The sequence below is a fragment of the Apostichopus japonicus genome, chromosome 20, assembly GCF_037975245.1.
Source record: "Apostichopus japonicus isolate 1M-3 chromosome 20, ASM3797524v1, whole genome shotgun sequence".
Classification (NCBI taxonomy): Eukaryota; Metazoa; Echinodermata; class Holothuroidea; order Aspidochirotida; family Stichopodidae; genus Apostichopus; species Apostichopus japonicus.
Window position 1 is genome coordinate 34299779 of NC_092580.1, and position 24316 is coordinate 34324094.

Sequence of the window (24316 nt, forward strand, 5' to 3'; positions counted from 1 at the left end):
ACATAAAATAAGCGACAGATAACAGTGAGTCAAGAATTACTCAATTTTTGCATATCATACAATGACAATACACACTGCAGAATGACAATACACACTGAAGTAACATGATACTACTGCAGGGTATAACCTGAGTACCCTCTATAATAGTTTTTCTTTGTACTGAATAGTTGGCTAACACACTGAGGCTATTAGATTAAAGATTGATAGTTGATAGCTATTGAATTTCTGAGACCTTACACCATTTGCTGGTAGGTAATTGTTTGTTCATGTATAGACCTCAATGAACCAACACCAAAAATAAAACAAATCCTGAAACAAAGTATTACTTCCTTGAAAACTAGGAAAACAACAGCTTAGTGATTCCTTCCTCATTTTAAGTTTCGACCTCACATGATTTTTTACCTCCACAGGTAACAATAGAGTTCTGTATTCTCAGTAAGGTGAATCTATGCATTATGAGTTTTATCCAAACTTTTTTTATGTTTTTAGAATCTGACCTCTGGTGACCTCAAATCAACTTTGACCTGTACAAAAACAGATAAACCTTTGGAACTCACTAAGGTGAATCAATACGCCAGGCTACAAGTTCATCGAATCTCAGTTTTCACACACTCACACACACTCTCACGACAAGGAATCAACATGGGAATGGAATTCACATCTGTGTACATTACAAGTGAGTCAGATCATGAAATTTACACAAACTTTCTATGGCATTGACTGAAGCACATGAAAATGGAAAAATTACATAAATTTCTCCAGCACTTTATTATAGATTAAATTGCAAACAACAAATTGATGATGAGAGACCTGCTCAGTGATGATTCAAATGAAGTCCCTGGCAAATCTTTAATGGTGTGCCTTTTGACAAGAAGACCAAATTCGTGTTTGAACGACCAAAATCAGACTTGCAGGTCGTCCAGCTAACGACTAATTGCGACATCAAATTCAGATTGCATTGTAAATAAATACCCTCAAAGAGTTACAATGATCAATTGGTATCACAATCTATCACTTTGGAGATGTTCCATGAACCACCCTACATATCCCTACTATAGTCTACATACTAGTTGTTCTTTGTTATTTGGCTACATTTTCAGACAACCAATTTTGCTGTTCAGACAACCAATAAGTAAGATCTGTTTGTCCAAACCACAACCACAGTAAAAAAAAATTTAAATTAAAAAATGTGCCCTGAAGTATTTGTAAAAGGCACAAATTTTGTTTTATTGTGATAGGTAGCACAACAAGGTTTAGAATTAATGCTTCAGTGTGTAATTTCATAGTGACGTACATGAAAAATGCTACATAAAAGTAATGGCAAAATTATTAAAGATTTCACTATATTCTACTTTGAAGAGTATATTACACAGAAAATGGGGGAAGGCTGCTTGGTAGTGGTTGCACTTCCTTTACAAAATGAACTTTACACAAAATCTGCAGACTGTGGTAGAATGACCTCAAACATTGTTAGAGCCATTTGAACAAAACATGTGGATTCTACATTCTAGTACTTTATAGTCCTAAAACATAGGAAGCAAGGTTTGGAAGCAAGCAACAAAAAAATAATATGTTTAATAACTTTAATTACAGATGCAAAGTGGACTGCTAATAAATTATATTCAATATCCATCTTGAGCTATGCTTTCTTACTTCATCAAAAGACATTCCTACCTGCCAAAAATGATGATAAATTGTCTTTGCAATAAACAATGTTATTAAAAAGCCTTGTGATTTGTTTTCCCTGTGTACCATTAATAATGCTTGGTCTTTCCAAATTATAAAAAATATAGGCACCCTTTGATTATGCATGGCTTCAAACTAATAGACACTGTCAGGTAGTTTCCTTTCTCAGCTACTAGCCTTTCACTGACTAGTCTAACATTTAGCTTAAAGGAGCAGACTGGTGTGAATTTGGTAACTGCTAAGGAGAAGGACTGCACTAGCAGGTGAAAGTGTAATAATTCATAAAGTATTTTAAATTAACTTACATGGTAATGATGTCAGTGGTAAACACTGCATGATTCAAGTCTCAGAACATGTTTGCCAAATTTAAACTTCAACCTTTCCAGCTTACTGCACTAAAAGCTCAGTAAAAACGACACCTGTGACCTTGCTATGCAATTTTCATATAAATATTCATTATTTTTATTGAGTTATCTGTCGTTAAAAATTTGAGCTGAATAAAATTCGCCAGATTTTTTAATGAGTCCGTAGATTCTACAAACTACAATCAAAATTTGAAAGCCCCTGCCTAACAGAGATCAAATCAAATCTATCTGTTTTGTTTACTGTTATGCTTAGGCCTACTTTCACTTTTGTGGCTAGCATATCTTAGGTCCCTTCTCTTGACAGTTGAAGTATCTTTCTCTCGGTCTTACCGAGGTAGCTTGCGAAATTGTGTCATTTCCTTCCATTGCAATGAATAAAAAGGTTAATTCAGACGTTTCCTCCGTGTAATTGTAAAAAGTGGACGATACGAATAGGACTGCGTTAAAGTCTTGATTGGGCCACATGTGTAGACTATTTATGAACAGCTGATCCGGATGAATATACAACATGTTGACATGGGCGGTCGCAGTGATTGTATGGTAAATTGTTCGCGCCATAAGGGTAACAGAATAAACATTTCTTTCTTTCGATTGCAACAGCTTTTCTCCATTAAACCCACCTGGTCCGAGTGCATTTAGAATAAGAAATATTGAACCTACTTCGCAAGTTTGTTTCCAATATTCATCAGCAAACAGGTATTGAGACTTTAAAACCTATGACTGGCATCAATTTGCTTCTAAGTTCTGATGTAAGTTTTCAGAAACTTTATTTCATTTCCTCCTCTTACAATAATCTTATTACTTCCTAACACAAGCTGCAAAGAAGTTGTTGTAAAATCCATGTGTATACATGTGTGTTACAGTATATATCTTGACCACATTTTTTATTTTGGGGGTTTATTTATGCATGTACACACAGTAGTAAACTTAATATTACCTGGACATTCTAATGTCAACAGCTCACATCTACTGGATAACTCTGAAATAGAAGCAAATGTGAAAATTATTGTCATGTATTTGTAGCTTCAAGATTTGAGTGATTCACTTCACATACTTGTTCATGTGTATAAAGTCTATAAACCTTCATTTAAATGTCAGATAATTATACTGTCACATCTATCCACTACTATGAATATTCAAGGTTTGTTTTTGATGACTACTATTGTCTTTAGTCAAGAAGAATGTTTACTATGGAAACCAAGCCATATAGTCAAACAATCATTACAATAAGCTACCCATGATGCAACAAGCAAAACAGCAAAAGTACACTTAGACACTGATATTCTTTCAACAGCAAGCTTTGAATATGAAAGTAATCTATCTTTTCTACAATTATTCAGAAGCACCTAAGTTTACAGACCTTCACTTTCTAATCCATCTCCGCCTCTTTCGTTTGGTTTCGGTACTAATGTGGACTTCCTGCTCTTCACTCTCCTATGGACCATTTCATCTTTGGTAGACAGTTCAGTATTAGATAGCTCATTAGTACTGTGAATTACAGAATATTCAATGTTTTTATCAATTCCATTCCTACTAGTGTCCTCCTCCTTGTCTTCTTGTCTCCATCCAGCAAGGCAAGAATCATCGACGATATCTGAGCAGCTTTTCTGTGTTTCATTACATTTTATGCCTTCTGTCTTTGATCCTGTCACACACTTTTTGAGACAATGTTTACAATAGACATCACCTTTCTCATTAACAGGCTCAGTTTGATTAATAACAGATCCATCCGCTGCCTTCACCAGGACTGAGTTTGTATCTTCGTCTCTCATTCTCACAGCCTGTCTGTCTTCATTGTCACGCATTACCTGTTTGTTCACCAAATCATTTCTAATCTGAGAGCTCTCTCCACACGTAATGGGCCTTTTCTCTTCACAACTTTCCTGTCTTCCACTGGTTTCATTTATTTCTCTGGTAATAATATCTCCCTTGTCTGTATAACTCTCTGCTACATTATTGTTAGTAGATGTACCTCTATTGGCTTCCTCTTCATCATTTCTGTTGACATCTTCACTCGCTGAGACATCTTTCTTTGTTACATCAATTGTTGAGACATCTTTCTTTGTTACATCAATTGTTGAGACATCTTTCTTTGTTACATCAATTGTTGAGACATCTTTCTTTGTTACATCAATTGTTGAGACATCTTTCTTTGTTACATCAATTGTTGAGACATCTTTCTTTGTTACATCTGCTTGTTTCCTTGAGTAAACATAATCCAGCACTTTGTCAAACTTATCTTCAAAACTTTCAAGCTTTTGGTGGATATCTCCATAGCCAGTACTAACTGTATTAACCTGTGATCCAAAAACATAGTACCATACAATGAAATTACAGCGACTTCCAACTTTTCATAACAACATATAAACACTGAACCAAACTTAGAATTGAATAGCATTGTCAAACTTCATGCACTTTGAAATATAGTTCAATCATTCTTGACTGTATAGAAGCTAGGCAAACAATTCATAGAAATGTGTGCAGACATCACCCTTCATGTCAGGTGACAATACATAATTTATACGGAATGATCTAAACATTTATGGGGATTAAAGGGAAAGTTGAACAACATCACTGTAACCAAGAAAATCCTCAACAAGTTGAAGACAGGGAAGCGCATATCGGGTTTGTGTAACCTATGTTTGGAATAAAAGCTGGAAATCCTGTGCTTAAAGGGTGAAACAGTCAATAAGAGAACCGAGCTCATATCAGCATGTCACCATGGTAACAAACCCAAGCCACCCAACTGTAGTTCATGGAGAGTAGGTCCTGGAAATCCTGTGCTTAAAGGGTGATACAGTCAATTAGAGAACCAAGCTCATTTTTCGGTAGTGCACTCTACTCTACATCATCATTAGCCGTATCCACATTTACCACCTTAACTCTGGACCTACTCTCCATGAACTACTCGAGGAAGAATATACCAGTAATCCTAGATCTAGGCACTGGCACCTTCCAGCCATACAGAAAACCAAATAACCAACCCTATACATTAACCGCTTGTCTAACCACCCCTCTAGCGATATGAAACAACATCCCCCAAGTCATCAAAAATACAATTTACTCCCTGTGCTCCGACAAATATGTCCTCGATAAGGCCGCCCTCACCTATGGCAAAGCGCTAAATCAGCGGGGTACACCGACAGTCTTGATCAATACGGTGAAGCATAACCAACCAAGGCAACGGAAAAACCAGCAAAGCAAAATCATTTGGTTCAACCCTCCTTTCAGTACAAACGTCAAAACAAAGTTGGCTCTACTTACCTCAAGAGCATTCGACAAGCACTTCCCGCCATGACACACCTTACATAAGATCTTCAAATTGGATACTATGAAGATCAGTTACAGATCAGCTATACATATATATATTATATATATATATACATATTATATATACATATATATATATACATATACATATATATATATATATACATATATATATATATATATATATATATATATATACTGTATATATATATACTGTATATATATATATATCTAAAAATTTTGGCTTTTTTTTCAGGCAAGTCATTACAGCCCCCAAATCCAATCTGGCTCCTAGGCCTTTGACTACACACATTGACAGTTTTGAGGCTGTTCATCGTGGAACATGCATTTCAATGCTCATTGATATGATGTTATATCTGCTCTTTGCTTTACAAATTCGAACAGGCGTGTAGCGAGTAATTGCCAAGGGAGGGCGAAGCCTGTAGGCAAACTACCTAAGCGAAGCGCCACCATGAGTTGGTGTGAAGCGTACAAGAAAAATTTTGGCCGAAAATGCCTCCCAGATCGCTGGAAGTGACACTTCCCAGGCCTTGTAAGCAGGGTTCGACTTATGGCCAAAATATTGCATAGCAACAAATTTCGACAATTGCTATACAATATTTTTGTTGCATAGCAGTTCCCCAATATTGAATAGCAGTTTTGAAATTACCACAAAACGGACCAAATGTTGGCGATCAATGTATTAACTACAAAATGTTTGTTTATTATTATTATTTATACTAGTGTTGCTACGATAATCGTTTTCAATATCGGTATCGGCCGATATTTGCAATATCGGCAGCATATCGGTATCGGTAAAATTTTGCCTAATTGTCGATAACAGCAAACCGATATTGAACTTTTCTTTTTAACAGCAGAGCTACCTGTACTTATTTATACTTGCAATGATTTGTTAATCTGCCCAAGACGATCCATTTCTTTAGCGTCAGTTAAACTCAGATTCATTTTCGATTAATATCCATGGAAACCTGACTCTCCGTAACATCTAAAAACACATCTACGGCGCGCGAATATAACCAATGACATTCGTGAACCTTGGCCTACACACAGCATTAGTGCAGCATATATACACTGTACTAACCATTCATTTCCTCAAAGGCCTCCGTGAAAACCTTGAACATGATGCATACAGTAACTGCACAGTTCAGCAGTGTTGGAAAACCTTGTTCAATTTCCCGCGAACACACTGCCGATTTCCCGCCGGTGTTCGCCTGCCTAGCACGCGTAACGTGCGAGCATAAAGGCGTGGTGTCCAGGGGCCCGTCTTAGGGCTATGGTGGGGTCATGGGTTAGAACCCCTCGTGGGGATCCTGGGGACGAAAGCCCCGGAAAATTGTCATTTTTTGCGATGTCTGGCGATGAAAAAATTCGCAGTTGAGGATGCAAAATACTGACAACTTTTTTTATTTAAATTGTCACGAAACTGATGAAAATTTTAAAATGACAAGTTAAAGTAGCTATATTATGTTATAAAATGAAAAGAGATTTAATCTGTCTTTCAATCTTTAAAAAGTGCAACTTACAAAACTTCCGATATTATGAAATAAACAACGTTCAGCAAAGCCCCGTTTCTAGACTGCCTAACAATGAATAGCGTGCACTATGCGTACATTTTTACAACTGCAGTGTTTAACCATATACCCAACTACTGTACCACGGTACATGTGCTGCGAATTTGCCCAGGTACCTTCCCAACAACTGTGAGCTCATCCCCTGTGTAACACCTGTTTGTTAACATTTTTTTGGCACGTTGCCAGGGAGTTTAGTTACGTGAGATCCGTTACCGCCGAGGTGGTTAGGCTATTTGCTTTACACTTAACTATGGTAGGATAATATTTTTTCAGGTTTTTTTTCGCTATACGGTCAAGTGAATAAGTTGTACATTGAGTATAAACTCAATAAAGTATAACTTCTACATTGTGATCGACAGTTCCTAAGTTAATGTTTGAGTGTTTGCTCCCAAATCTGACTAGGAATTTGTATCGCACAAATCGGCACAATGTGCGATGCTGATTTGGAAACGTCTCGCAAGTTTGTCGTTTTGGATCGCATTTTGCGATGCGATACCGGAAAAATCGAACACTGCTTGTAAGTTGCATCTAAGCATTGTCAATTTTGAAATTACTAGAGATGTCATAAAGAAAATTTGCTCGGGGGGGGGGCTATCGCCCCCTTCCCGAAATGCGTTATGTTCTCCGACGACTCGGTCGAGTTCAAGTACATTAGTGAGAGAGGAAAAACGGAAACGTCAAAAATGGAGTTGTCGGGGTAAGGGGTAGGGTGAGGCGCACAGCCCCTCCGTAATCCTTGATCTGTCACTGGCTACCCTGTGTATATAATAGGGGTCTTTCTCTTCCCGAGGTCTTGGCTATCTTCTACTCCCTCCTTTTCTCCTTTTTCTCTCTTTTTTCTTTTTCTTTTCCCTTCCTTCCTCTCCTCCTTTTCTTTTTTCCCCTCCTTTTTTCTTCTCTTTTTTTTTCTCTCCTCTTTTCCTTACCCGGGGGGCGCGCCCCCAAAGCCCCCCCCTGGATACGCACCTGTATATATATATATATATATATATATATATATATATAAATAGATATATATATCATATAGTCTACCTATACAGTAACTTACAGCATGAAACTCGAGTAACAGGAAGGGCAAATGTCAAAGTTTCCCATAATTGTCAAGCAAAGACTGTCATATTGTCATTGATGATAGCCAGTCATGCAATAGCTACAGGACTCGTTAAGTCACATGAAGGCTAAAACAAGGAAAGCAACACAGCAATGACCTCTATTTAGTTCATGTGTCTACCAAAGTTTACATTTCTGGGAATACTCAATTTAAGTGATAATTTCTACTTCTGATGAAAAGAGACAGTTAGTGTCGTGAGTCATATAAATGAAAGAGCACACACCAAGATGTATAAACAGCCCCACGTAACATATAAAATTTGTAGCTGCTGTTAGTACTGTAGGTGACAGATAGAAACAGGGACACTATCACTGTATAATGTAGAGAATGATTAAAAATTACAACCATCACACTGTTATAGGACAGAGGTGCTTTTGTAATACAAGAGACAATAAGGGGTTAATCAATGGTCTAAACGGTGTGTTTATCACAGGATAATGCACAAATAGGAGTATAATGGAAGCATTGAATCATACACGAGGACTATGGCCAAGTGCATCCAACAATAGCATCATAATCCCTTCATTCCTACAAACGCTAAATAAACATCAACTTTTTATCTCAGAATGCTACAATTTAATGAAATGTTAAAAGAAAAATAACCAACAATTGTCTTATAACTGTAGTTTCCCCTAGTTCTTTACTTTTATTATAGTGTAAGGTCTCGAAACAACGTAAATGAATCAATAAATAACAAGAATGACAGTAATAGGCTATGTATATACCTAGTAAATTGAATAACACTACGTTATGCTATGGAAGGTATTTGATCAGAAGGAAATATGGGTGAACCAGGACTTGCAATGTTTACTTTCTTTTGGAATATGACATTTACTGATCCTTGAAACATGTATTTCATGAATACATTTGCTGTTGTATTCCATTTACATTTACATTCAGTGCTGTGTGAAACATGTATCTCTTGAATAAATTTGCTGTTGTATTCCATCTACATTTACTGTTCCTTGAAACATGTATTTCTTGAATACATTTGCTATGGTATTCCCAATCATTATAGATGCCATTGCCTAACGGTTAGGCATATATCGTTAGATGTTATGTGTGTTAATATCGACAATGGTGCTCTGACATTGGCTAGTCAATTCTTGTGTACTTATAACTGTCTATTGTTGGATTGATTGTTTGGATCGATGCTCTCAGGACATTTGAACATTGCTTCTTTTTGCTGATTTGAAGTGTCCAATTACTTCTGATACAAATGCTTATTTGTTTTGATGGCTACTTAACAGCATTACAGTTAACATTAACAACATTAGCACTGGATTGGAAGCTGGCATTGCTAAACAAGGTTTTCTTTGTTGCTTGTATGCTATGGTTAGTATACTTCATGCTGGAAGCTAGCTTTCTCGGAAGTGTTGGTCATCATCTTGCCAAGGGGTGATGATACTGAGGGACTTGCTGCCATACTATACTTGATCTGATTCATTTGCTTTGATTTAGCTTAGTTGAGCTTAAGCCGCTAGTTGGGATTAAGCTTGCCGAGATGCTAGTTTTTGCAACTGATATTCATTCGTCGGTAAGTTTGCTGTGCATTATCCCTGGTTAATGAACGGTCAGCTGACAACAAGCCAATCAGATTCAAGGGTTTCTAAAGTATGAATTAATGAACATTAATTGCTACAAAAGTCATAAAATTGGTACTACACAGACTTTCCACTCATTATTAATACATTTGCAGGATCTGAGAAAAGATCTAAGACGAATGGAAACAAAAGCGATATATGCTGAGGCCATCCATTTTACACATCATTTCTAGAACCCTCTGTGCTCCCATTCACACCCACTTACCCCTGTCCACCCCAACCCTCACCCCCCTCCCCCTTCCACACTCAATAGGATTTCAGCAATGGCTGCAATAAACATTGTGATAATTGTGAATACTGCAATATTTAGATGAAACTTACATCAGATGTATCATCAGTAGGTTCAATGTCATTCAAAGGAAGGGAGCTAACTTCTGCTTCAACTCTCTTGATCCTCTCATCAGTCTGATTAGACACAAGATGCAGAAGCCTTGTGAGGGGATTTGTGTCTTGAATATTCTGATCTAAACAACTGAGCTTCTCTGATTGCAGAGAGTTATTCCAAGTGTTCAACTCATCTGAATTAAGTCCTTCTATTACACATCTTTGATAAGGTTGTTGAGTTTTTGGATTTACTCTTAATAGTGAGTTTTTGCTTGCTCCAAGTATTTCTTGGAACTGTTTCAATGGATGATCAAATGCAGTGGGCTTGACAAAGACATCAGCTTTGCTTTGGTTCACCGTACTATCCAATGCTGGGGTGTTTGAGTAAAGCATGTCTTCCGCCCCAAGAGCAGTTACTGTTGAAAAGAAAGCAATAAGCTGAAATGGAGATTGAAGACAACATGACAGAGTTCACTGAAACCTTTATAGTTTACTGTTCAAGGTATGTAGAAAAAACATGACTGAGAATTAGTTGTAGAAATAATTATGAAATATGTCAAAACGTATGGAAATGTTATGAGTCAACTATCTGTTTGCACTTGAATGCTCTTCAGTTGTTAAGTCTCAACTTCAAGTTACAGTGCAATATTGACTCACCCCACCGAAGACAAGACTCCAAAACTGATGAAATGGTCTTCCTCATTTCATTATCATCTTGATTCTGAAGCAATATCTGAACCAACAGAGCCAGTCCATCACTCCTAACTAGTTGCTTCTGACTAAGCTCTGTCACAAAGAAAACATCCAAGAAAGAGAATGGATTCATTAATGGTAATATCTCATAACAGTAAATAACAATTGATTACAATAACCTGACCATGTCCACAATGTAGTTATAATGACAAGTAAGGGAGCAGAGGTGACTATACTACTAGAATGTAATAAGTACCAATTCATTAGCATATTGATGAAATGGCTGGCTGAATACTTCACATTGTGTGTGATTAATTAAGCTTTATATATAATAGAGCCATAGAAGTAGGAGCCCAATTTGATTTGGGGGGGCTGTAAAAACTTGCCCGAAAAATATAACCGAAATGTTTTGCGCTCCGCGCGTGTTCAACATGTTAATGTGCATATCATATAGGCATGCATCGGTTATTACATCGCATGCCAATAACATGCAATCATTTACCGTTTTATTAAACTTCCATATTGGTTTTAATTATTTGGGAAGTCGTTACAATAATAATGATAACAATAATATCAGTTTAACCATTGAAAAACACATTGCAAATTATTTTTCTCTCAGTAGGTGCCCGAAAAATTCTCAGCATATTGCCCGAATTTTCACAAAAAAATTGGGTTGGGGGCTGCAGCCCCCCCCCCACCTCCTACCCCTATGAATAGAGCCACATGATACTTTCTTACACTACCATCAGTGATAGCAGCATTCAACTATGGTATTCTATTATTTGTAAGCACTAAAATGAGTTTTAATGAGACTATTCCATCTAAATGAAAAACTGTCATCCTACTATATCCTCAGAACTATACAAATAATTGTCAATAGCTTGAAACAACCCCTGTCTTGAGACGATTCTCCAAATTTGCAGATTTTGTCCTTTATATTCAGAATGTTATTTAGCAATAGATAAAGAGTCTGCAACAGGGTCACTTTTTAATGGTAGTCCACTGAGACAACCAAATTTCTGTTCAGATGAACAAAATCAGCTTTGAAAGTCTTCCAGCAGAAGTCTGGTTGTTTACATCAAAGTCAGACTGCATTGTAACTAATTACCCTCAACTAGGTAAAATGATAAGTAGGTATCACATATCCATCCCTTGGAAGATATTGATAGAAAACAAAAATAGCAGAAGGCCTAAGATCCACCAGAAGAGGAGTTTTACAAGGCCAAAGTTGGTATTCTATTCACAAAAGCTACACATCTCTCCTACAGTGTACATATTGGTCATTCTTTGGAGAATGTTAATGAGAATAGATACAGAAAGCCACCTTTGTCTGAGCTTGTACAGCACATTGGTCTCTAATTAACTGTCACATATCAGACATGGATAAACTGTATTTCTCAGATTGTCTATGTAGCTTTCCCATCAGTATTCAATTCATCCGACTGATTCACAGGAACCTTATGCAGATTTTAGTTGAATACAAAATTTATCCACTACAATCCCCTATTTCTCTGTTATATTTGTTTTCATGACATCATCAACTTTGCATGACATCATCAATGGATCTGGTCATCAGCCATGTATTAAGGGTTACTGCAATACGCTGTCAAAAAACTCCTGGTTTTTTCCAGTCATAACCTAGTTATATTTCCTTAGCCATAGAAAGATTTGCTAATGAGTGAAGTTGTGTACTCCAAAGTCTATTTGCTTTATACCATATAGTAATGTAAAATACACACACTGCTTATTTGTGAATCTAGAATTAGATTTTCACAAACATTAACATTCCATATTAGGCGTAATGCTGTAGGCATCATTTCTTGTTTGTGCAGTATATACAGAAATCTTACATGGATTTAAAATGAGATTGTCGTCTAGTATAATCAGTACTATGTTAAAAAAGATTAAATGCAAAAGCATATTGTAAATATCACCTTTATTCTAATGACAACTATAGCTCACTTTACAGTTTAACATATTAAATTTGAATACGACCCCTAACAGAAATGAACAAGTCCCTTTTCTCTCATGTTATTGCTGTGTGCAAGAATAAAGTCACCCAAAACCACAAACTTGAAAAATTGAATTTAGTAGGGGGCATTGAATTTCATTATGAAAGATGAGAAGTGGATGAAGGTATTGTTTTTTCTTTCTTTTTTTCTTTTTTAGTAAGATTCAGGTTTAAAGTTTATTAATACAACACATTGAAGACCTTAGACTTCAACTACGATGTAATAAAGCGTAAGTGAGTAACGACCAAGGTTTTTGTAACTTAATTCTTGATGAAGCACTGTAATGTACAGTAATTAAGTCATCTGTGCCAAACATCAAATGACTGCTTACACACATAGCGCAGTGTATTCATTTAATTTGGATATTAATTACAGTTTCCAATAATTTAAGATAGCATAGATAGACAACACATCAAACATTCTGTTTCATTGATTCACTGTATCTAACTTAGGATCCTCTAAGCTTTCACAATTGAAATTACTCTTTAATGGTGATAAATCCAACAATCATACCTTAAAGTTAAAGGTTTGCAGTTCTGTATGAGACCAATTAAAGGCCCCCTCACACAACATTTCAACTTAACCCCTGGTCATTGAGTAACTTGTCACACCTAAGTATGCACAATTCAAACAATCCCTCTGCATCTCTGTGTCCCCCGGGGACTTCCCATAAAGTGCAACTAGAAACCAGCGCACCCAACTATATTTACAAGTTACCTCGCAAGTTCCCATGTACACGCCTGGGCAAAGACAGGCAATGGAGGTAAAGTGCCTTGCACCTAAGGACACAATGATCTGGTCAGGATTCAAACCTACAAACTTTAGATCACAAGTCCACTGCCTTAACCACTTGACCACAACATTCTCGATCCAATAATATCCTGTCACGCAAATGATTATTTTCCAAACCTATGTAGTTCAATTTCAACATCATTGGATCTATATTGCATGCAGTGTCAGTTATTGAAGGAGCTGGCTGCATGATCTCTCTAATTGAATGTTGTCCATGTACATTAACCGTCACAAATCCAATAAAGTTAACAGTCTTCCTAGCAAATTACAATATAGCTGTCTTACAGAGACTGATCTAGAGGATTTGATCATTTAATCTATTTTTAGCAAAAATCCTTTCATCCTTAATAATCTTGAGAAACTTCCTAATGATAACAAAGTAATAAATGAGATAGCACTTTGACATTAAGGTGATTGATTTATTCAAAATCAAGCATTTTTTTACTTTACTTTTTTAGGGGGGGGGGGTTGGGGGGTGATCGGGTAGCTGGACTGTATGCAAACATTTGGATGGTTTGGGTAAATGTCAGTAGGTCACACTATGATGGCTTTCCTTTTATGACTACATATATGAGCACACACCATTGGAACAGTTCATGAATTGTCTATTTTTAGGAACATCCTTGATAATTTTGAGAAACTTCCTAATGATAACAAAGCACTAAATGAGATAGCACTGTGACATTAAGGTAATTGATTTATTTATAATCAAGCATTTGTTTATTTATTTGGGAGGGGTGGGGAAGGGGCATCGGGTGGCTGGACGGTATTCAAAATTTTGGAAGGTTTGGGTAATATTAACATTTTATTACTGAATAATTTATTTTGTATTGTAAACAAAAAATAATTGCTCCATCTGAGTAGGCACTGTGCTGTTCAATAGAGAGATCCACTGAGAGATCTGAGCACACACACTGTACAAATGCTGTACATGTTATATATACACTAAAATAGTTTTAAATGCAGGCTTGGGGTAATCGTAATCAGTAATCGTAATCAATTACAATCGATTACATTTTTTGAAGTAATCGTAATCGTAATCGATTACTTTTGTGAAAATTACAAAGTAATCGTAATCGTAATCGATTACTTTTGTGAAAATTGCAAAGTAATCGTAATCGTATAACATTTATGATTACAGTGAAATTTGAATGAGAAGGGCAAAATCAGTAGAAATGATTAAAACTAATTCTTACTATTGGCTTTTAGTGTGACCAAAGAAGTGTTCCTGCTTCTAGAATTCTGTAGCACAATAAACTTACACTAAGAAGTACTGGGGATTTGATCACCATATTCAAGGATTTTTTATCACCTGAATTATTCTGTTCAATGCTGCCTCTCAGCGTTCACAATCCTTTTGCATACACAACTGGTTGGCATTAGTTGACATGGTGTGCTGATTATAGAAAGTTATTTCATTAGTATATTAAACACTTAACAAACAATAACAGTCAGGCTGACAAAATACACCCTTTAAATTCATTTAAGTAATTTTGTTAAAGTAAATTTGATAAATAATTCCATTTGCCATGTTCATTGGGCCACAAGGCTCAGGTGTAGCAGCTATTGAAAGCACATTGCTATTTATGTCAGTCTATTGTTCTCATTACCAGAGTTGACCACTTTTTGATGAAAATAATTTACTTTTACTTGGGCCTTCCATGTCCCATGTACTGTGGAATCATTGGAATGCCCCATTTCAAAGCTGTTTAGTTTTATTTTGGTGTTATAATGTTAAAAGAGTTTTTAGTTTTGCTGCTATGCAGAAATTATTAGTTTACAAAATATAGTGTTGCATGAAAATCTTCATTTGTTTTACTTTAGTATTTGTCTGTTTACTCTTTGTCTCTTTAAATTGTATTTTTTACTGGACTTATGGGTTACACATCTTAAACATGTTAAGGCATAAATGTGTAATGCCTGGTAGGAATTGTAGATATACTTCCACAATTTTGTCCGTATATACTGTAAATGCCCTTCCTTTGCCCTATTTCATTGCCCTATTTCCTGGCAGAGAGTTATATTAACAGATATACAGAGGATTGTGCAAGTAACCACAATGTAATCGTGATTGTAATCACGATTACATTACAATGTAATCGTAATCGATTACTTCAACTTTAGGCTGTAATCGTAATCATACATTCTCAAGTAATCGTAATCGTAATCGATTACATTCAGATGTAATCGCCCCAAGCCTGTTTAAATGCAAATAATACATGAATGTTAGAGAAGGATAATAACAATATGTTTTTGCTTTTGCAAAAGTGAATCACATAGACTTCTTGTAATAACATAAGATATCGTTGACATGGCTTTAAACAAGAATAGGAAGTACAGTAGGGAATCTAATTTGTAGCCTATGTGTCAAAATTTTCTACCTTGGTGATGTTTCTCTATGGGGGTGTCCCCTTTGTGTGCTCATGTGGAAAGAGAGGTAAGGGAAGGGGAAGAGGGAGGAGGGGTAGGGGAGAGGGACTGAAAAGGGGGGAGAAGGGAGGAGAAGGAAGGAGGCAGACCAATGGATGCTTTGGTTTTCAATGTTACTGTTGTTGTTGCATGAAATATCAATCCACTTCTAAAGCTTATAGATCCATGTAGGCAACATTTGGTCAATTACGTAGTTTCAAGTAATGAAGAAATAAAAAAATATGTTCTCTCAAGCAACAATTCCAAGTGACCATTCACAATTTCCATCACAAACTTTGAATAGATTGCAAGAGTCTCCAGGAGTACGACAAAACTAATACACATTTACATCACTCATACTTCTAGCACTTAAGCATAATGTCATATAGTTCTAATCCTAGTTAATAGCAAGTACTCCTTTGAGCAATTACCGCTTCTCCTGTAAATGGGGTGTGAAAGGATTACTTCAGGGTAAGTTAAGATAAGAAACTAATACTCTAATTAACTGCAATGGTCAAAACTGCCTCCAGTACCATTAAAGTCATTTTCTACACATCTATTGTTGTAAAACACAAAATAATAATGAGTCCACCATACAACCTTCAGTTTATGACCTTTTGAGAAGCCACATCCATTAACCACTAAGTTGGAAGTGCATGTGACAACAGATTTGTATTAGTCATATTGTTAAGTACACTGTGAGAAATAATAGCATGAGAAGAATTAGGAGCATGAGAAAGTGACTAAACAATATCATCTGTAAATATAAACTAGGCTGCTTGCTTTCAGGAGCATCATTCTTACAGTCTGCAGGTATTACTTGCCATTTATCATGCTAGCTTGACAACAATGCATCGATATATTCATACACATACATTGCAGGACAAAAGTTTTGATGGTAGTCCTCTATTCAGAGATGACCAATTTCTTTAATGACAACCAAAATGCTATAAAATTGCTAAAAAGACTAGTTGTTAACAGCAAATTGCATTACAACTAAATAAGGCCTATTCCTAAATAGGTAAATGATGATTTGCTATAACCCTTAAAGCTTGTGTTCTGTTTACCAACCTACACATCTCTCCTACAGTAGGCCTATACATATTGGTGTTCTGCGCACCAACCAACACATCTCTCCTACAGTATGTTTATTGGTGTTCTGTTCACCAACCTACTCATCTCTCCTACAGCGTACATATTGGTGTTCTGTTCACCAATACACATCTCTCCTACGTGTATATTTTGGTGTTCTCTTCACCAACCTACACCTCTCTCCTACAGTGTATATATTGCTGTTCTGTTCACGAACCTACACATCTCTCCTACAGTGTATATATTGGTGATCTGTTCACCAACCTACACATCTCTCCTACGTGTATATTTTGGTGTTCTCTTCACCAACCTACACCTCTCTCTTACAGTGTATATATTGCTGTTCTGTTCACGAACTTACACCTCTCTCCTACAGTGTATATATATTGGTGTTTTGCTTTTATTGGTGTCAGACTTCCTCTGACAAAATATACTAAATTATATCAATATAAGAATTTTCTTCCAACCCCTGTATATCATCAAACTCACAATGATGAGAAGGGAATTATTCTATATCGCCTCTACTCCTCGCTCCCTCCCTCCATTCCCTGCCTCCGTGGCATTATATTTCTCCATGAATCAACAGTGCCTACCTGATGATTGTGTTACAGAGGACATTGTCAGGATTATCTTCAGCTTTACTTCATTTGTGAGTACCTCTGAAGACAAAAGCTGCACCAACAGAGGAATCAATCTTAGTTCTGTCAATATTTCACAATTGCTCTCTGTAATATGAAGAGAAGTTGACAATTAATTAATATCATTTGAAGGTTGTTTTTAACATGTTTCACATGACAACTTACGACCAGAACAATTTGGCATATATGTACATACGCTAACGTGGAAGACATTTGTATAATTGATAACACAGGGTACTTTGAACTATAAATTTGATTCCTTTTGCATTTTTCTTCCACTTTTTGTAACTCTTTTAGGATATGAGTGACAACAAGTTTTCCCATAATCTTCCCAGTTCTCGCATGATACAGAGTGTGTCATGTTTATGCCATAAATCAGCAATTCAGAGAACTATTACTCACCATTGAAGTGATTTGTCATAAAAATAAAAAAAAACTAGTAAACTTCCAGGCTGTAAAGCTTCATTAAAGAAGAAGATGAATCCATCAAACAAGAAGATTACCGAGTAATCTCGAGAGTAAATTGATTTTATGTGAAGACAGTTAAAACTATTCATTTTCAGATATCACAACCATTATCTCTTAATTTAGAAAAGTGATAACTATGGCAAGTTTGAACTAATTGTACATCATCGCTGCTTAATAGGTGATAAAAAGAAAAATAAAGTCTTTCATTACCATCTAATAAGCTTCCAAATAGGGTTCAATATCTCTGAAATTGTTAAATCTTCAGCATCTGCATGAATGAGTAGCCCTGGGCAATCAACAAATTTGGAGAACAATGGATATACTTAATGCACTCACTAGCTGACCTGACTATTTATAGATAATTACAGATTTACTTTTTTATTACATGAGCCTTCACTTTGCACTGAACCACTCATCGATTGCGCTTGTTTGCTTCAGTTCTTGTCTTTTAATGGACTTTTTTGTCTTTGCTAGGGCTGTGGGAATGGAGGATTGGGAGCTAAAATTTATTGCCAAGTATCCACTATAAGAAATCAGACAATTCTGGAAAAGACTGAAACTGTTCTGGATTGAGCTGTGTTGTCATAGATTAAATGTAATCATGAATGTTCTGAGAATCACATTAATCATTAATTAATTGGTATAAAAATGGCATTGATTGCTTTAAAAAAATGAATTGACATCAAACCTGGCAAGTATGTTAAAAACATAACAAACACACATGGCTCAATAGATGGACGTTTTGGGAGCAGTTGAAGCCATCAGTGTTCCTAGAAATTACTTTTAACAGAAACTATCACTGGAAAATAATTTCTAAATATATTTCAATGCATCCAATTTGGGTTTAATGTCACTAACACCTTTCACTGACCGCTTCATACATTTGTACCATGCAGTGAAATGGACAAATTAAATGAACTAAAAGCAAAATTGTTTTTCAACAGATTTTTATGGATTAAAGCCACTATACGTAAAGAAAATTGAAAACAATTTTAATGAAAAATTCATAGCAGAGATAGAATCTGATCGATGTAGCAATTTGGTATTTGGTTGCAACAGGTACTTCACTGAGGTGGGAATGAATCAAGAACAGAGAGATTCTTTAATTAGAAATGATTGTATCATCTAAAACTGTTGAGAATGCATCATCATGAATTCTATCTTTAGTAATAAAATATTGTTTCAACTGTTAAGACCAGGGTCATTGGCCACATACTGGATCTTGAAAACCTCACAGAATGAGTAAAAAACCGTATAACCAGGTTGATGGATGAGCTGAAAAACTTTATCTTAATGTATGTGAATGTAAAGTAGTGGACTTGGTTTATGAAACTATAAAACAACTAGAAATAATTGCAAACTTGGCAAACTTCCAGAGCTCTTCATAACAACGGAGCTGTCTATAAAATTATACTCATTGTGTAAGTGTATCTTATAGCATCATACCTTTCCTGCTGCTGAGAGTGCCGTACTACTCCCCCCCACCCACCCCCCCCCCGCAAATTAAATAAACAGTCATCCAGATCCAGGGTATTTTATTGATAGGTCTTTAAGATAATGCCCAGACACAATTGTGCGTACACACCAAGATATGTGTAGTAATAACACTGCAGAGTACAGCTGGCATCATAAGTTGCAATGTATAGATTAAAAGAGCACTCAAGTAATAACAGCTTCCAGAAATCTCTGCTTATTTATATACTACACAAGATGAACATTCGATTTTGAAGTTCCAACAACTGAGTCTGATTTAAAATTTACTGCATGCTGACTACACCAGAATTTAAATTTCCTCTTTACAAGAAGTTTTCTAAGTTATCTCAACATTTCTTAACGGGTAATAAAGTATGAAAGACATAATATCATAGAATATTAGCTTACTATGGTCAGTGGCTGCGACACCCAAGGTGGTAACAAGTCCTGTTATAACAGTCATTTTCTGCTTGTCTGGGACTTTGATAAATGATTGCACCAAATCTTGCAACGCAGAAATAATTACATCCAGTCCTCCAAGGATTCCTAATCGGGTTTGGTTTGCTGCTGGAAAATAGGAGAGAAAAGAAGAAAAGTTTACTTTGCATCTTCCATAAAAAGTGGATTTATAAACGAATAATACAGTTAACTACGATAGAGAAGGAAAATTAATTTGCAATAGCATGTTTGCTAAGGAATCAAACGTAATGCATTTTGAATAACCTCTGGATTAAAGTATCGCAGTCATCTCATGGTCAACGTTTGTGTTAAAGTACATTAAGTTGTTTGCATTTCTATAGGTTACTTCCTGATCAGTTTAAAAGCAATGAAATGGTGGTAGCGGCATCTGAGGTCTTCTCCAGTCAAACTAATTTCTGTCTTGATAAATATTGGCAAACCGCTGCAGCCATGTGCCAATCAATGTCTGCTATCAACAATTGTGAGAGTCTTAAAGACATTTCTGCACTTTGAATAATAATAATCATGATAAATAAGTTCTTAATATAGCCCCAAATACCAAAAGGCCTCTAGGCGCTTTACAAAACCTAAAACAAATCAAAAAATCTAAAAGACAGAGAAATCAAAGGAATAAAAAAGTCTAGAGAATACATAAACAAAAATTAAACAGTATGTAAAATAAGAACACAAAAATCTAAAAACACAAGAAGACTATAAAACAGACCAAAACCTTTAAAAAACAAAACAAGGCTTTGCTACTTTCAAGCTTTCCCTAAACCCCTAAATGTAAGTCTTTCATTTCCACAAGGTACTTCAGCCCAACAGTTTATGAAGACAGTATCACATTATCTATTAATTTCTGGTGGAAACAAATAATCATGCGGCGTCATTTGCAACTCTTGCTAGAACGTTCACAGTATTATGATTCCACATGTAACATCCCCACCCCACCATTCGCTTCTCCTCAGACACCCTTGAACATATTAACACAATTAATACAGAAACATAGATACATATATGTAAAGTATGGTCTAGTTAAAGCTCAGCCACTTGTATCATTGAGATTTGAGACTTTTCTGCTCTAAAATGCTTATTTTATGCTCTTGTAATTTGAAATTTGTCATATTTTCAGAGCATGGTCTCCACTCTCTCTCTCTCTCTGTACTAACCATTATTGCTGACAGTCAATGAAAGTAAGGAAGACACCTGCTGTAGTACTACCCCATTATCAGTCCATTCTTGCAAAATTTGAAGCAGATTTGGAAAAGCTGAAGCACAAAGCAGCTGATTCTCACCTGAAGAAATCAAACCCCAAAAAACCCTCAAATTTGTAAATAAGTTGTCACTGACTGTAAATACATGTAGTTACATAAAAGTTTGAGAACCCAGCTAGAATGCATAGCAGCCTTTTATACTACATGTAAATTTCTTTCTTCATCTCATTATTTCAAAATATGGTTTTCATAAATAAATTGATAATTTACAAATCCTTCATTACCAGAGGTGAGAATTTTATTACAGCCAAAAAAAATTAATTGAGTTAAAAAACTATAAACCATGCACACATTCTAACCATTTCACAATCTCACTAGTTATTTGGAAACTCCCCAGGAAGCACCACACCTTTGTGTACCTCCAGATTCCTCAGAGCCAGTAGAAGACATACCCAAATTAACAAATTACACAATGGCAAAGCACCAGTTTTAACAGGTTGTTGGAGCTGTTGTAAAGAGTCCAAGTTCTTGCAAGAATTTAGGCAATTTGTTAAAGTTGAGCAATTTTCTTACGATAAATATTAAAATAGAAATTACTAAACAACTTACGATTTTGTGGGTTGTTAACACAGTAGCCTAATGTCTTGATGATATCCTTCCAAAGATCTTGTGGACTGCCTTTAGATTTCAGTAAATTACTGATGGGTAAAAAACAATGATTAAAACATTAAAATGATGATATATTTGAGTATGCATCAGATCTTTTAGATAATACCTAAAAAGATAATCTATATTTGATTAATTGTGAACAAAACTCAATAAATGCAGCCTGCAAACCAATGGCCTATTCTTAATGCATAAAACAAAGGTCCAAACAGGTATTTGTTATTCAAATTGATAACTTTCCAGTAACATCAGTCATAAATTATACTATATTCATTCAACATTACAACCATGTCAAAGCCACAGCCAATAAGCATCCTATTTGCTAGATTAAACTCAGGGACATTAAAAGCTTTTACCTGGAAACAACAGGACAGCCTTTTGTAGTGTGAGCAGTGAACTGGTCAATAAACTTGCTGTTTATGTATCTTTATGCTGATGTAATAGCAATTTATTCCCAGCGGAAATAAACCCCCCAAAGGTCTCATGGAGGAATTAAGACTTAATACCTCTCTCAAAATATACAGATGATACACAAGAATATGACAAACTAAAAACTCTGCAATTTAATCTGTTTACACTTTGAAGCACATGAAGTGCAAGTTCTTGGAGGGTTACGAAAGCTATTGAGTGCATCACTGCACACAGAAGCTCAATCTGATAGGCACACCAAGCTACACATGACTAATGAGAACTAAAATCGATTGACTGATCTACCAAAACTGAGACAGAGGTATCCACATGCTTCTTATACAGTTAACACACTGCAGTTCGTGTCTGTGTATAAATGTCATCGCTGTCTATCACTGACTTGTCAAATACACTGACAGAATGAAAAACTTACAGAAGTTAAAAAATTGACTCAGATTCCAACAACCTTAACAATAAGAAAATGTCCCATTCAAAAGTTGTTGCTATTTCATGCAGAGTTTGGTGATGCATGGGCTTCGGATGAGCTCTTGAATTAAAACAACATCAGCACATTGGCTTGAAAACAATGTTGTGAGAAGTGAATTTACATTTAAAAGCTTCAAGTACTCACCTCAGGGTTGAAAGAAGACAATCAAGACATCCAGTATTTCTGACATCATTTTGACCGGTACCTACCATGAGAAAAAGCAAATTGTAGTAGTCACCTTGATGGTGTTTGTGAAATTAAGTGTTGTAAGTGATAAATGACAAGGTCGTTGTGCAGGCATGAAACTTTTCATATCTTAAAGCAGCTATCTCTGCATGTGAAACTATCCCTTTAGATCAACAACATGTAAATTGTTAAACATTTGTATCCAGGTTAATCATAACACAAAAAAGTATTATTTCAATATTTCTGAGATGAACCTGATTAATTAAATGAATAGAGTTGCTCAATCAGAAATGATGTTAGTCATTTGAGATGTACAGTACCCTTAAGAATACTCCCTTCACAGTTCACAGATAACATGATCACCTTAAGTATACAAAGTTTAAAGTTTTGTGGTTCACATCCTACAATATTTTGAGCTCTTGTGTTTCATTTTGTGTTTTTTTTGCATAGAAAAGTGTGATCCTGTTGGGAAAGTCAAATTACAATGAGGACCCATGCTAGTTGTGATTTAATGTAGCCTTAAACACAAAGAACCAGCAACATTATGGTCTGTATAACTGTGTACATTATAGTATATAATCAAGCATGTAAACATTAAATTAACTGTTTTGTGGTATACAAGTCAGAACTTAATTAAATTTGAATTGTTGGATTCCAAACAGTAATATACATTTAATACAACAAAGTGAGCCTATCCTGCACACTTACTGTTGTTGGTAACCAGACAGCATATCAAGAAGGTTGCTGATCTCTTTAATTTCACAGAGGATTTCTGAGAACTCAGCTGACACTGAAGATACTTCAATAAGACACTGCCACACAATCTCCTCTGGGAATAAACTGAAAGAGACATCAATAAATATATCATGAGTGTGCCTCCAAGGTTTTAGAGGATTTGGGATAAATATTACTCCTGAAACAGAAAGAACACGTTCTTGGCATTTATGTTAGTAGGGAAGTTTTATGGTAAACACCATATAATATATTGTTTACCACCTGATCCTCTGCAAATGCATTTGCAAGTTTAATTACAGATTGAAGACAATGTGGTATTACTGTAGAGGATACTCAATTGACAACAGATTCAGTTTGTCAATGTTACTGATGACTCTTCTAATGCCACCATCATTAATGCCACCATCAGCACATCACATCAAACTTGTCTAGCAAAAGAGCAAATATCTGAAGTAATTCAATAAAGGAATATCGTTTGTTGGTAGATCAATTCATCAGGTAGACTCAATGGAACTATTCATCTACTAATAGTTAGTGTTTGCTTAAACCTGCTAAGCTACAAATGAGACTCCATGCATAGTATGTCCATTGCTATCCGTACTTGTAACAAAATAAAACTGAAGATGAAAGAA

General features: G+C 35.7%; 1 protein-coding gene across 5 annotated transcripts in view; it reads right to left on the minus strand.

Moving 5' to 3' along the window:
* The window catches only part of LOC139961332 (uncharacterized), a 57102-nt gene that overhangs the window by 26523 nt on the left and 6263 nt on the right, over positions 1 to 24316 (minus strand). For 4 of the 5 annotated variants that reach the window (XM_071960468.1, XM_071960464.1, XM_071960465.1 and 1 more), the window contains exons 4-13: positions 23658 to 23789; positions 22908 to 22968; positions 21812 to 21900; positions 21158 to 21283; positions 19938 to 20096; positions 17544 to 17675; positions 10610 to 10738; positions 9950 to 10368; positions 3412 to 4348; positions 2989 to 3030 (exon numbers count right to left, since the gene is read on the minus strand). In XM_071960468.1, the coding sequence (XP_071816569.1) occupies positions 2989 to 3030; positions 3412 to 4348; positions 9950 to 10368; positions 10610 to 10738; positions 17544 to 17675; positions 19938 to 20096; positions 21158 to 21283; positions 21812 to 21900; positions 22908 to 22968; positions 23658 to 23789 (2226 nt within the window). The remainder of the gene's footprint in view (positions 1 to 2988; positions 3031 to 3411; positions 4349 to 9949; positions 10369 to 10609; positions 10739 to 17543; positions 17676 to 19937; positions 20097 to 21157; positions 21284 to 21811; positions 21901 to 22907; positions 22969 to 23657; positions 23790 to 24316) is intronic. The other variant, XM_071960467.1, reaches the window with a different exon arrangement.